Below are 15,618 nucleotides of genomic sequence, written 5' to 3'. Positions count from 1 at the left end.
ACCTGCCCAAAGCTGAATGGACTTAACAACACTGAAAGGAATTTATTAAAATTGGGGCAGACAAAATCTGGAGCAGCTGTGCATGGCAACCAATCAGCATCCACCTTTCATTTCCAAGCCTTAACTGAACAAACTGAAGAAATAAGCGGATTGGTTGCCATAGGCAACCGCTCCAGATTGTTCTGCTCCAGTTTTGATCATTTCCCCCCAGTGTGTTTAATATTTTAACTATATATACATTTTGAGCAATCAGAACCTCTGGACTGAGATTTAGTTGCGTACAGCACGCATGGATGATCTGTTAACTGTCACCGGAGTTGTTTTGGTTACTATTTAATATCGCACACCTCACCGTGACACATTCCTCTTCTGGGTACTGCAGGCTTACTCACTGGTGTTTAAAATGTAAAAGGTGGTGAGAAATCCAATGTGGAGTGTCAGTTGTTACCAGATGTGGAGGTGAGGGGAATCTTCTAATGGGGGGACACTTATTCCAGGAAACAAGGGACAAGACAGAGCGCCTCCATAGTGTAAAAGTGTCATTTATTTGTACAACACGCAAATAAAAATGTACTTACAGGAAAGTCGGTGGTTAAAAGCATACAAATGGTGATGAAGTATAAAATCTCTAGCAGCGGAAGTCTGAAGGAGTACAGCACATCAGCGTCCTCTGCCCCCTTGAGTTCTAAAGGTCTATGCGTTTCAGGGGCACGCCCCCTTCATCAGAACCTCCTTATTCCAGTGACGGCTAAGGTGACTTCCCTTCTTTTTGTACAGATTTCCTATGTACTTCCAATGATCCCCACTTCTGGGAGCTGAACCCGAAGCAATGCGAGCAAAAACCTTTCCACCTCTAGTGTAAAGAATAGGACTATGTGATCTCACCCTTGGATTGGCAGCTGCCTTAACCAATCAGAAGCTCACAAATGTTTCCACTGCTATAGCAGATGTGAACTTGTCTGCACTAGCATTTGAGAAGAGGTAAAAAAAAAAATTGAGGTTGGTTAATGTGGCTTTGGCAGTTTGGATATGAGGTTCCTCCAGGAGCTGGGGCCCACTGATGACTCTGTATCTAGTGACCACTGATCCTACCTCACTGGCATCTCAGAAACAGTATACTAGTTCCAGAATAGGAAAATACTGGTGTCAAGAACCTGAGGAAGTCCCATATGATGAAGGTGGCCTCTCCTCCCCTTAAGGAGGTTGGGCTGCCTCCTGGCGAACCTGCACCCAATTTTATCTTTTGCTACATGTGCTCCAAGATGGAGACTCTCATAGGTTAGAGTTAGGACCGCACTATATAGAGGGGCCTTGACGAGGTGGTGCGGCTTTCACATTTTCTTCAGAAGACATGTATCTAAACCTCTGTTTTAAACCTTAGCGGTGAGACAAGTTTTTTTGCATGCTGGCTGGTGAGAATGCTGGGAAACTTTTTGCTGTGTACTGTATAAAGCCCTTCCATGTATGTGCACCTTGCTTGAAAGCTGGTTATGAGTTGATGAGTAAGTTTGCCATTTGTTTTGCAAGAACCCGAGGAAGTCCCATATGACGAAGGTGGCCTCTCCTCATCCTGGGGACCCTTGGCTAGCGGGACCGGTGGCGGGAGGGCGTTGGAATGGCACAAGTGTCTGTTATGTGTATTTGAATCCATCAGAACTTGGTGAAAAGATGGCAGGGGCACAGATCAAGAAGCAGGAACATAGTCAAAGAATAGGTAATGAGGAACAGGAAAAGGAGGCAGGATCAAGATCAGAACAGGCTGAGGTCAACCAGCAAAGCAGATATTCAAGTAGTGTCCAAAAGTAGTAATGGAGGAAAACAAGAGATCAGAAAACAGGTTAATGCTTTAGATTATTCAACACTAAAGTCAGATGTTCCTGAGCTTAAATAGCTTGTTTTGGAGCCAACACGGGGGGTACAAGCACACATACATGAGATAAGTGGTAACCCTATGTGAAGGACCATTTACTAAAACAAGTATGCAGCCAGGCACAACCTTCTTGACAACTCAGGTGTCTGCTTGTGCCATGGGGAATGGGGCCTTGAAAAGTAGACCTCTGAGAATTGATTTCATAAGCTGGGCAGAGCAGAAAGGTATACAGGAAAGGACATGGAGGGGGGGGTGGGGGGCTGACAGGTGGGACCTCATCTAGATAACATCATGTTTATTTAGATGCTGCAGTGGCTCAGCCTATAAATTTGGAGGTTTGTACTTTGTGTCACTTATATCTGCCTGAATGCTTCCAACAGCAACAACCGGATTAATGATCAATTCCCCCAACCTGCCAACCACTTCCTCATATTCAGCACTTCTGCCACTGACCCTCCACATAGTGGTGCTTCTGCAGTCAGTGCTGGGAAGAAGCAGATCCAGAACCATGGAACGGAACACCACCATACACCAGAATCTAATGCAACAGTTCAACATCTCCGACATCATCGTCATCGTGGCTTACTTCTTGCTCAATGTGGCGGTCGGGATCTGGGTAAGAGAAATGTATTTTAGCCATTGGACTTGATCCACCATGCCTGCCCATAACTATTCCAACCTGGTCTGTGCTACTCGACATGCCCAGAAAAGTTACAAATCGACCTGATCTTCCAATTTTTAGTTTTGGATTGAGTAGGGAACAGATAGACCCTCTGCCAGGCTTTTAATTGATGTCTGAGGGGGAGATCCACCCTCTATTATATGCCTTGTCTCTGCTGAGACAAAAAGTGATCGGAGATCCAAAATTATACAGTGTTCAGCAGGACAAGAGGCGAGGGTTAATCTTCCAATGTGGACATCTGTGCTGGTAACAACTGTCTAAAGGGGAATTTGCTCTCGCTTCCTGTTATGTCTGAAAGGAAATCTCCCCAACGGTGTCTATAAAGAGACCCTAAGATAGTGTTTTACCTTTACCTGGACCCACGTATGTGTATCATGCGTGTTCATTATTACCAGAGAGGTTATCATTTTATGATGAAAAATCCAACCCCAAAAGTAGACTTTATCTTTCTAAAACATCCGTCACATGTGTTTGCTGAGGGTATCCACAGATGTCTCCATTGCTTCCTAATCCTGAGACCTTCTTGTGCAGACATTCTCAACCAGAGTCCTCCAGAGGGGTCTAGGGGTTCCTTAAGCTGTGGCTGATTGCTCTCCTATATGATGGTGCCGTATGGTTACAGGTCCAATGCCACCGATGTAAGGAACCTTCTTCCCACTGACCACTGGTGTATAGAGCAGTCTTCCCACTGGCCACCAATGTATAGAGCATTCTTCCCACTGGCCACCAATGTATGGAGCATTCTTCACACTGGCCACCAATGTATGGAACATTCTTCCCTCTGGCCACCAATATAAGGGGCATTCTTCCTACTGAGCACCAATATAAGGGGCATTCTTCCTACTTTCCACTAATATAAGGGGCATTCTTCCCACTGGCCACCAGTATAGGGGGCATTCTTCCACCTGGCCACCAATGTAAGGGGCATTCTTCCCACTGGCCACCAGTATAGGGGGCATTCTTCCACCTGGCCACCAATGTAAGGGGCATTCTTCCCACTGGCCACCAGTATAGGGGGCATTCTTCCACCTGGCCACCAATGTAAGGGGCATTCTTCCTACTGACCACCAATATAAGGGGCATTCTTCCTACTGATCACCAATATAAGGGGCATTCTTCCTACTTTCCACTAATATAAGGGGCATTCTTCCCACTGGCCACCAGTATAGGGGGCATTCTTCCCACTGGCCACCAGTATAGGGGGCATTCTTCCACCTGGCCACCAATGTAAGGGGCATTCTTCCTACTGACCACCAATATAAGGGGCATTCTTCCTACTGACCACCAATATAAGGGGCATTCTTCCTACTGACCACCAATATAAGGGGCATTCTTCCTACTGATCACCAATATAAGGGGCATTCTTCCTACTTTCCACTAATATAAGGGGCATTCTTCCCACTGGCCACCAGTATAGGGGGCATTCTTCCCACTGGCCACCAGTATAGGGGGCATTCTTCCACCTGGCCACCAATGTAAGGGGCATTCTTCCTACTGACCACCAATGTAAGGGGCATTCTTCCTACTGACCACCAATATAAGGGGCATTCTTCCTACTGACCACCAATATAAGGGGCATTCTTCCTACTGACCACCAATGTAAGGGGCATTCTTTCTACTGACCACCAATATAAGGGGCATTCTTCCTACTTTCCACCAATATAAGGGGCATTCTTCCCACTGGCCACCAATGTAAGGGGCATTCTTCCCACTGGCCACCAATGTAAGGGGCATTCTTCCCACTGGCCACCAATGTAAGGGGCATTCTTCCACCTGGCCACCAATGTATGGGACATTCTTCCTACTTACCACCAATATAAGGGGCATTCTTCCCACTGGCCACCAATATAAGGGGCATTCTTACACCTGGCCACCAATATAAGGGGCATTCTTTCCACTGACAACCATTGTATAAGACGCTCTCTCTCTGACCACTGATGAATTAATTTTGGCAGAGGTTCCCTGAGAACTGACAATTATTTCAAGGGTTCTTCTGTGGTGAGATATTGGGAAAGGCTGTTCTAGTGTTTGGCTTCGGTGCAATTCCTGACTGTCAAAATAAACTCAGATTACACAGTTTAAAAACTGGGTCTCTGCGTTTCCCTGTGCAATGCAGGCGGATCATAGCTGGTGGGAGGGCCAGTAGGGTGCTGTACATAGCTTTCTAAAAACATCACAGCACATGCAAATATCAACATGCCTTGGTGGGTGTCAATCTGGAGGAGTGGGCAGTCCTTTAACTTTATTAAAATGCAGAAGGCCCCGAGGTAACACCCACGTGTGATGCTGATCCCTCATGACTGAGAGAACTGAAATCCAATGACTGAAAGGGGCGGGGCCAGGGACAGTCAGCCTGGGGAGAAAAGGCTAGATGATGGTGGATGTCCTCCAGCCAGGAAATGAGGCGGGCGCTGTCTGACTTGCTGCAGCTTCTAATGCACATTGTGAGAAGCTCCCAGTGTGCAGTGATATCAGAGGAAGCAATGTCAGTCCGGGAGAGCAGACGGTACAATTGTTCAAGACTGAAGGGAAGGCCGGAGGTCAGATATAAGACTGAAGGGGAGGACGGAGGTCAGGTAGAAGACTGAAGGGAAGGCCGGAGGTCAGATAGAAGACTGAAGGGAAGGCCGGAGGTCAGATAAAAGACTGAAGGGAAGGCCGGAGGTCAGATATAAGACTGAAGGGGAGGACGGAGGTCAGGTAGAAGACTGAAGGGGAGGCCGGAGGTCAGATTTAATATTATACATTCTGAGTGTCTTTCTTCTATTTGCAGTCTTCATGTCGTGTGAGCAGGAACACCCTGAGCGGATACTTCCTAGCGGGGCGCAATATGGCTTGGTGGCCTGTAAGTACCTGTACATGTGTGACTTGGGTGGGCTTGTTGTAGTGGAAGAAGGGGCCTATTTATAAATGTCATATCTGTGAACGTTCAGACTGATTTATGCCAAAACAAACATTCTTTACAGGCCAATCGCGCTTCGAAAGTTATGGCCAATGACGGGCAATAGACTCAATTCACTAAACTATAACAAATCTATTATTTGCTGTAACACTCATTTGAGTCATGTGACTATGATTTTCTGGCTGTCATGGCGGAATGTAACAATCACTATATTTGTTACATTTTATATATTTCAGTTTATATTAGCTACGTTTTTATTTTTGTTACTTTTTATTTTTGCTACTTTTTTTATTTGGTACAGTTTTATATTTCTTATTTTTTTTATTACTTTTGTATTTGTTACATTTTTATAACTCTTCCATCTTTATATGTGCTACTATTTTATGTTACATTTTTATATTGCTTACATTTTTTGTTACTTCATTTGTTACATTTTTATCTTTCTTACATTTTTATAACTTTTTTATATCTCTTACAATTTTATTTTTGTTTCTTTTTTATTTCTTACATTTTTTTATTTTTTACATTTTTATTACTTTTTCATTTTTATATCTCTTACAATTTTATTTTTGTTTCTTTTTTATTTCTTACATTTAATTTTTGCCGCTGGGCCTCAGGAAAAGTTCCATAGCTGTAATAATCCTCAGCGGGTGGTGGAAGGGTTAACAGTCTGGCTGGGGGGATTATCGCTGTAAGGATTCGCTGGGATTTGTAAAATGGATTAGTCAGAGCTTTTTGGCTTTTGAACTTATTCAGCTCCTTGGCACAGATAACCGGGCCGGTTCTGCCTCTGAGAGATGCACTCAGATGTGAAAGTGTGCCCCGCCCCCACCGGTCTGATTACTTGGTCATAGATTATCCAATCAAATCGCAGCGGTCAATAATTAATAAATAATAATGACAGTGCTTCCCATGGTTTTGGTGGCCAGGGTGACCTACAAAGGGACTACAACTCCCAGCATGCCCGTCGGTCTCCATCCCGCACATCAATGTCGCCCTTCCCGCTTTGCGCACTGATTCACTGACAATGCCGCAGTTGATGCTGACATGACTATCTGTGTTTGGAATGAGGAGGGCTCATCTCTCTCTCTCACATCAGATTGGCGCGTCGCTCTTTGCCAGCAGCGAGGGCTCCGGGCTGTTTATCGGACTGGCGGGAACTGGAGCGGCAGGCGGCATCGCGGTGGCCGGATTCGAATGGAATGTAAGAGGGTGCGGGGAGAAGTACAACTATGGGATGGCACTTACCCCTAAGGTGGCACCAAAATGTCTGTGAATGCTGGGTAAATGAAAAACAAAAACCTGGAAGAGGGCCAGTCAAAGGCCTCGCTGGAGAAAAACAGCTGTAAACAAAAAGGTGGCGTTATGCGTTTCGAGCAGCTAATGGAGTGTGAAATGCGTGGTTTAGCACTGTTTCTGGGCCTGACTGGCACTGACCATAAAAACATGGACATCGTGAAAACGGTGGGCCTTGTGTGTAAACAGTGTTACCCATATCGACCCATCAGATTTCCCCCTGTAAGGGCCTGCTCATGTCCAGAGGCCTGCTTTACTCTGTACCGGAGCAACACAGGACTCCAAAAGGGAACAATTGTTTTCTATGTGCCCCGTTCAGGCCGAGGTGTTTTGGACGGTAACACTTTTCCCACACGGGCCGCCACTGAAAGTGTATGAACTTGTTTATGTTGCCCTTAGCAACCCATCAGAGTTCCCCCAGTAAGTGCTCGCTCACGCTGCGCCCGGAGGCCTGTGTTCCTCTGTACCAGAGAAACACATGCCTCCAAAAGGGAACAATTGTTTTCTATGTGCCCCGTACAGGCCGAGGTGTTTTGGACAGTAACACTTTTCCCACACAGGCCACCACTGAAAGTGTCTGAACATGTCTATGGCGCCCTTAGCAACCAATGAGCTTCTCCCCAGGCGCCAGCAGCAGTGGGAAAGTAAACAGAAGGCTTTGTTGCTAACAGCCACATAGACAGTTCTCTCATTGACCTATAGACATGAAGAGCACAAAGGGGAATTTATTAAAACTGGAGCAGACAGAAAATGGAGCAGTTGCCCGTGGCAACCAATCAGCTTCTCTTTTCAGTTTGTTCAGTTAAGCTTTGGAAATGAAAGATAGAAGCTGTTTGGTTGCCATGGGCAACTGCTCTAGTGTTGATGAATTCCTCTCATAATGTGTAGCTGACTAAGCCCCATTCACGCCATAGAGTATCGTGAACGAGCGCCAAATGTGCACAAAATGTGCACTTTGATAATGTGTTAATGGCACCCCAAACGTGGTTAAGCAAAACGTGGAAAGCGTGCTGCAGAATTTGTTACATGCACGCCTTTGGCGCATGTCCGGGAACCCATTGAAATCAATGGAGATGCACCCCAAACATGGGACACAAACGCTGTCAAACGTGAGGGAACGCACATCACCATGACAAACGTTCCCGCTATGGTTTGGTATGAATGGAGGCTGAGAGGTAAAATGATAAAAACTAGAGCCAAGGAAACAGGACTGATGGCGCCTTAGCAGCCAAACAGGTTTTAGTCTCCTGCTTTGAGAAAAATTTAAACAGTAATAGTTGCCATGGGCAACCAGCTATACTTTCCCATGTAATGGTGCTGTAATAAGAGTAGGCCTCACTTATGGTATATTTGTGTTGTGGTAATGTGAGTGTCACCAGCATCGCACGTAATCGCACATTGCGGTGGCATTCATTGTCAATGGCGTTGTGGGGCTTGCGTTATGAAAGGAGGCGCAGGCACGAGTTTTTTGAACGTTTGCTGCATTGGCGGCCCATTCACCTGGAAAAAACGAAACAAAAGACACACAGTCAATGATACAAGGCACCAGGACGCCAAGTAAAAATGGGCCCTGAAGGATGAAAAGTCCTTGTTGCCTATAGCGACCAAACAGGCTCCAGTTTCCATATCTCTGAGGCCTTTCCACATGAAAGGAAGCAGCTGATTGGTCGATCTAGACAACAAGAACAGATCCTCCTTCAGTCCCCGTAGGAAATAAGATGGTGTTTCCTTTGTACGTTGTGTCTAATGTTGTGATATTCTGTCCTTACAGGCCACCTTTATATTACTGGCGTTGGCTTGGATCTTCGTGCCGGTGTATATCTCCTCCGGGGTGAGTACTGCCGCATCAGCGGGAGATCAGTGAAGGGTTCACTTAAAGGATCACTCCAGTTTATACAACACATTATTATGTTGTCACTTGATGTAACTGCAGGCCTCGGGAACTGTTTGTGTTCCTTCTAATGGTTGGTCAATGGTTCCTGTCCCTGTACATCCAGAGAAAGAAATGGGGGACCTTAGTGTCACTTCCTGTCTGTTTCTGACAGGAAGTAAATAAAAATCTCCCCATTAGGGACACGGCTGACATGAATAAAAACCTGACAGAGGATACTCCTTCCCCGCTCTAGCCAACACCACTTCCAATGTTTTTGCTGGAGTTTTAAAGTAAACTTGGGCCGCCAGCTCAATACAAGCTCCTTCTGATAATGCTAGCTGCCTGGCTATAATGCCGATCCTCTGGCTTCAATTGTCACAAAAGTATTTGCAAACGTTGTGTCTGCAGCAGCTGCAGCACTCGGACGGTTGCTGATTTTTTGCATTATTAAAAAGTAAAATATACAAAATAAAATGTAACTAAAAGAGGGCTTGCTTATGGGCGAGATTATTTCTATTAGAACATAGCAGAGGTGGTCAACCTTGGCACTCCAGCTGTGATAAAACTGAAAATCCCATCGTGCCTTTGCCTCTGGGAGTCATGCCTGTGTTCTATCGAAAGCTCCAACTTGTCGAAATCTCCAACTATCTCACTGCCTGGTACTTGCAAGTTGGAGACCAGACGGGGTTAGACTGCAAAACACAAAGACCGACGGAGCTCAGTACAGCTGCATGATAACAATATTCAGCAGGTGGCAAACTCGTCGAGGATTCTGAAAACGCTATGCGCGCATGTGCACCGCCACTGTACAGAGCTCCAGTCTTTCTGAGCACCAGAAGTGAGGTAGTTGGAGATTTCGATGAGTTGGAGCTTTCGATAGAACACCTGTAGCTGTGAGTTTAGCAATGCCTCATGGGGCTTGTAGTTCCAGCACAGCTGGAGTGCTGTGATATATTACAAATACAGTAAACTCTCTGTTATCCGGTATTCAACTAACCAGAACTCTCATCTAACCAGAAAAAAAGAATCCCCTGTGCACTCTGTTCTGCTGATCTGCGGCATGTATTATCCTGGAAATGATTGTGTGCCTATGTGTCTTAATTTGCTTTTGATTACTGCATGTCAATCTTAATATGAAGTCAATACAGAATTCATGTTATGATCTGGTATAGTATGGGGTATGGCATTAGTTAGACCTATGTGTAACAGTAACACTCAAGCAACCAGAAACTACATTTATCCGGAATCTACCATTCCCCGCGGATGCCGGATGACGGGGGTGTACTGTACCTTGATTAAGGGTCCCCACACACCTTACGATTATCGTACGATAATCGCGGGAAATCCCGCGATCGTACGATGATCGTAAGGTGTGTGGAAGCCGTGCGACCTCTACTACTGTAAGGTCGCACGACTTTAAACTTACGGACATGTTCGAAAACCCGCCGAGCATCGTACGATGTTCGGCGGGTTTGTGGCATGTCCGGGCGATAACAGCCGTTCGGCATTGCGGTCATCGGAAGCCCGCCCCTCAGGGGGCGTGGCTTGCGATCATCGCAAGTACGATCTGCCTATGCAACATAGGCAGATCGTATGTTTTTTTAAGTACCTTACAACCATCGCAAGACAGAAGTCTTGCGATGGTTGTAAGGTGTGTGCCCAGCCTTATAATCTGGTTTTAGGCTTTAGTTTGCTTTTGCTTTGGTTATTAGTGGTAGGACACCGCCCCCTGGTGACAGCTCTGTGGTAAGGCAGCTTATAAAGGGTTTATTTATAAGGGTTCAAAATGGTTAGTTGACTGTTCCCCCCCCGCCCAATTTTTTTTTCCATTTCACAATTTTACCTAGTTATACATTTTATAGATCAAATTAGTTCTTTGCCGTTTTATAAAACTATAATGGTAATGTCTTTTTTATTATTATTATCATCATCATCATAGCTTTGTGTATATAGAGCAGAAGTATGAGCACTGTAGAAGTTTGTGGTACATAGTGTGCGGTTACATTGGCAGCGTTGTTACATTGGCAGCAGTCTAAGTATGTGGAGGGGGTCAGTTTATTATGAAGAATACGGCCAATATGATAAATGTATTTGTGTTGTGTGGACACATCTGATGACATTCTCCTTTCCTCTCCGCAGATTGTTACCATGCCAGAGTATTTACAGAGGAGGTTCGGTGGGGAGAGGATACAGATGTACCTGTCCGCACTGTCTCTGCTGCTGTCCGTCTTCACCAAAATTTCAGTAAGTGCCCCGACCCCTTGCAACCATCACTCATTTAAAGGGATTGTCCAGGTTTAAAGAAGGCAGCACCCAGGCTCATGGACAATGTTTGAACAACACTATCTTGCACTATTTCCTGTCACTTCCTGTGACAAGGGGTCAGGAGGACAGGAAGTGATAAGAAAAAGAAACATAACATTAAAAAAAAAACTCTTTTTTTTTTTTTTTTTAGAAGTTTTTAGTGCCGAAAGGTTGGAGCTTCTTTGTGTTTTGTTTGTGTTTAGCTGTCTGGGCCTTCATGTCCTGGTGACCCCTGTTACCCTCAATTCTTCTCCTGGTGTCACAGGGATTCAAAATCTGGAGCCTCAGGAGACAAATAAAAAAGTAATTGAATACATCAGTAGTTAAAAGTAAACTCTAAGCTGTTATAAAAGACACAGATTAGGTCATTTCTGTATTTATTATTATATCTTGGAATGTATTTTTATAAACGCAAGCATTGGATTTGATCTGGTATCAGCTTCCTGACGTCCCTGCAAAGCAGAGCTCATAGTGGGAGAGGAAAAAAACAGCACAAGGAACCAATCAGAACATGCTCATAGGAGGAGAATACAGAGTGGCAGGGAGATCAATTCATCACTGTTCTGCTTCTGATCTCACTTTGAAGTTCCAGGCTGGGGGCGGGTCCATGACAGCCTGGGCTATTAGGGGAGGATGGTCGGATGATGCTGGCTGTCATTCATCCTGGACGGCCGGGGATACCTAGTGGCGGAAGGAGTGGGGGACAGCTCTTAATTTTAGTTGAGCATCACAGCATCTTTATTGTAATCTTTTTTTACAATGGAATGCTGCTGTATAGCGCATTTATTTATTCATTGAGGTCTATACATCAGTTCAAAAAGAGGGACAATTAGGGGACATTTGGGTACAAAAAAAGGGAAGTCTCCCTAAAATGCGGCAGTCTATCGTGATAAATCCCCCCATGATGTTGTTATTTAAAATGTTGTTTAGTACTTTCCAATGGTTACAATTACAAGCTGAATCATTTACTAAAAGAACTTCACATTGTAGGTGTCATAGGGTTATATGAGGTGCAGTACTTTGTCTCACCACTAGAGGGAGCTATAGGACAAAATATAACATTGCCTGACATGTGTCAGTGAAACCACTGCCCATAGAGAAACGCATAAAATGTTGATGATGTCTTCTCAGAACACACATTGGATTGCAGTTAACAATTCTTTGGCATAAATGTTTTCTTACCGTAAATAAGCTGGCAGCCCCCCCAACAATAACTATCGCATTATCCTTCTATCGGTATTCATTGCGTGATGGGTTTGTGTCGAATAAAGTAATTTTATTTCCATTATGACTAATCAAATCATTATCATACAGCGTATATGATCTTGTACCAGGTCAAAGGGGATGACGTTTGGTTTCTGCAAGGGATTGAGAGGATTTGTAGTTGATGGCTCCGGCACTGCCTTCAAGGCAAGGCTACTAAGGCGATTGCCATTAGACTGAAAGCCAGTAAACCCCAATGAGGGCACATACTCTTCATTGTCACTGCACATTCATCAGGGGCTGTGTAGTGGTAGTGCAGTGATAAATAAAAGCAGTCATGTACATACATTTCACTTTCTCAACTGCCTTCTTTAGGAGGATAGTAGGGGAAAGGGATGAGCAGAAATGAGATTTTGATCCCTGGAAATTTTGGCAAAGTGTCAGACATTTTTCCAAAATGTTTCCACTTCATCATTGAAAATAAGTCAATGGGGAATATTGTTTTTAGAGTGCAGTTGACTTTAAATGACAAGAGTTAGGGAATCACTTTTAATTCTATCATTGACCTGATCTTGGGCCAACAAAATGCAAGTTCTAAGATTAAAGGTAACCCTAAAGGTAACACTAACCCTAAACGTAACCCTTACCCAACACTCACCCTAAAGGTAACCCTAGCACTAGCCCTAAACCTAACCCTTACCCTAGCACTCACCCTAAAGGTAACCCTAGCACTAGCCCTAAACGTAACCCTTACCCAACACTCACCCTAAAGGTAACCCTAGCACTAACCCTAAACGTAACGCTTACCCAACACTCACCCTAAAGGTAACACAAACCCTAAACGCAACGCTTACCCTAGCACTCACCCTAAAGAGAACCTGAAACCTAGCACTCACCCTAAAGAGAACCTGAACCCTAGCACTCACCCTAAAGAGAACCTGAACCCTAGCACTCACCCTAAAGATAACCTGAACCCTAGCACTCACCCTAAAGATAACCTGAACCCTAGCACTCACCCTAAAGATAACCTGAACCCTAGCACTCACCCTAAAGATAACCTGAACCCTAGCACTCACCCTAAAGATAACCCTAGCCCTAAAGGTAACCCTTCTACTAACCCTAAATGTAGCCATAACCCTACCACTCACACTAAAGGTATACCTAGTTTTAACCCTAGAGGTAACCCTATTCCTAGCTCTAAACCTAAAGGTAACCATTGAACTAAACCTAAAGAAAACCCTTTACCAAGATCTAACCCTAAGTGACTTCCTTCTCAGTCCAGTGTCTGTGGTCCCCTTTAGGCAGAATAACACTAGTGTCATTCTGGCCATTTCCTGTGAGCCCAGCCTGTCATTTACACGGCCCCCTCGGCACGTCATCAGGCATTTTGGGCTCACATTACTCCGTTACATCATAACATGAGCGCCGCTCAATCCTGGAAGAAGGCTCACCCCTTGCTGCCACCCAAAGAAGAGAAACCCCCTGAGATATCACCAGACCAGCTAGAAGACTGTGGGGTGAATTTATCAAACTGGAGCAGACACAATCTGGAGCTGTTGCCCACGATAACCAATCAGCTTCTCTGTTCAGTTTGCTAGTAAGATTTGAAAATGAGACAGAGAAGCTGATTGGTTGCAGTGCAAATCTGCTCCAGTGTTGATAAATTCCCCTCTGTGTGCATACAGTACAGGTGAAACTCGAATAATTAGAATATCGTGCAAAGTTCATTTATTTCACTAATGCAACTTAAAAGGTGAAACTAATATATGAGATAGACTCATTACATGCAAAGCAAGATAATTCAAGCCGTGATTTGTCATAATTGTGATGATTATGGCTTACAGCTCATGAAAACCCCAAGAACCCCAAATCCACAACCTCAAAAAAGTAGATTATTACATGCAATCAATAAAAGAAGGATTGTACATAGAACAATATCGGACCTCTGAAAAGTACAAGCATGCATATGTACTCAGTACTTGGTTTGGGCCCCTTTTGCAGCACTTACTGCAATTACTTTTGCACGATATTCTAATTATTCGAGTTTCACCTGTATATAACCAGCGCAAATATGTGCTACAAATAATAAATACAATGTTGCAAACATTTTATAACAAATTGAAAACAAAGATGTGCTACAAATAAATAATGCTGCAACATTTTGTAACATTGTATTTATTATTTGCAGTGTATATTTATTATTTATTGCTGGTTATATACAGTATGTGGATATAATATTACACAGAGGGAGTTGTATAGTGACTGTTAGACATGTGCGATTCGTTTCGTTCCGAATCGAAATTCGGACGAATTTTCGGAAATTCGGACATTCGGATGTATCCGAATTCCGAATTACAGACATAACGAATGCAAACGAATCCGAATTTCCATTTCCGAAATTCGGCAGCGTTCGTACGAACGTTCGTTTCGTTTTCTGTTCTTATTCGTTTCTTATTCGTTTCGTTCGTTGGAGCAAAGTGACATTAGAGAAGGAGAAAAATATTTTTTCCCCCTCAAATGTCACTTTTGCTGCAAACGAACGAAACGAATAAGAAACAAATAGGAAACGAATAAGAAACGAATAAGAACAGAAAACGAAACGAACGTTCGTACTAACGCTACCGAATTTCGTCCGAATCCGAATTCCGAATCCGAATTGACTTTCACACCCGAATCCCGAAAAACGAAATAACACAAATCCGAATTTAAAACGAAACGAAACAAATTTTTTGGCAGTGCACATGTCTAGTGACTGTGAGGTGTCGGCCATATTGGGCTGGGTTGTACAGTGCAGATCTTCTGACCTGACGGTGACACTGTCTGTGACACAATGTGACCCATCACTGTTTACATCTTGTCCTCGCACAAAATCCTCAGCTTTTTATTCCCTAGTCATGGTATTTCGGGGTGTCCTCTCACGCCCTGCTGGGGAATCCAGACGCCTTTTATTGCCTGCTCCGGGCCACGACACGCCTGTCATCCCTCTGTATGTGGGACACATTGTCACATGTCTGTGTCTGCATAAATGAAGTATTCATAGGCTGGAAACAAAGACTCCTGCCGTGGCCATTGTCTGATGAAGTGCACAAATACAAAGCGGGCCACAATGACACTTGACACGACTTCTCTGCCTGATACCGGGGGCGGACCATACTTTTCTTTTTAAAGTCTGAGGACCAGAAGTGATTCGCTGGTTTAGGCCTCATTCACACACAACGCAAGCAAAATTGTATATTGCGCATATACGAGCGTCTATGCGCGTATATACGAGCGTCTATGCGTGTCTATGCATGCACTATATGCAATCCCAGAATGCATCACTCATAATGGAATTTTAATGTGCTGTACGCATGGACGCTCCTATACGCGCGTAAATACGCAGAAATGCGCTGCCCGGACGCATCTCTGTTCCATTCTGTTTTTGCGCATATATACGCTGCGCAAATATACGGCTCCATAGGCGGCTGTGTGTATGGAGCCATTTATTT

General features: G+C 44.4%; 1 protein-coding gene across 1 annotated transcript in view; it reads left to right on the top strand.

Annotated features, from left to right (window-relative positions):
- Nucleotides 1–2,311: 2,311 nt before the first annotated feature.
- SLC5A10 (solute carrier family 5 member 10) overlaps nt 2,312–15,618 on the top strand; it is a 131,851-nt gene continuing 118,544 nt past the window's right edge. The window contains exons 1-5 of the mRNA XM_018564687.1: nt 2,312–2,486; nt 5,326–5,397; nt 6,554–6,658; nt 8,522–8,581; nt 10,763–10,867. Of these exons, the coding sequence (XP_018420189.1) occupies nt 2,379–2,486; nt 5,326–5,397; nt 6,554–6,658; nt 8,522–8,581; nt 10,763–10,867 (450 nt within the window). The 5' untranslated portion in view covers nt 2,312–2,378. The remainder of the gene's footprint in view (nt 2,487–5,325; nt 5,398–6,553; nt 6,659–8,521; nt 8,582–10,762; nt 10,868–15,618) is intronic.

The sequence above is a fragment of the Nanorana parkeri genome, unplaced genomic scaffold, assembly GCF_000935625.1.
Source record: "Nanorana parkeri isolate BGI_ZX_2015 unplaced genomic scaffold, ASM93562v1 scaffold772, whole genome shotgun sequence".
NCBI classification, from domain to species: Eukaryota; Metazoa; Chordata; class Amphibia; order Anura; family Dicroglossidae; genus Nanorana; species Nanorana parkeri.
The sequence above is the reverse complement of the archived record's forward strand: the minus strand, read 5'-3'. Positions and strand labels throughout refer to the sequence as shown.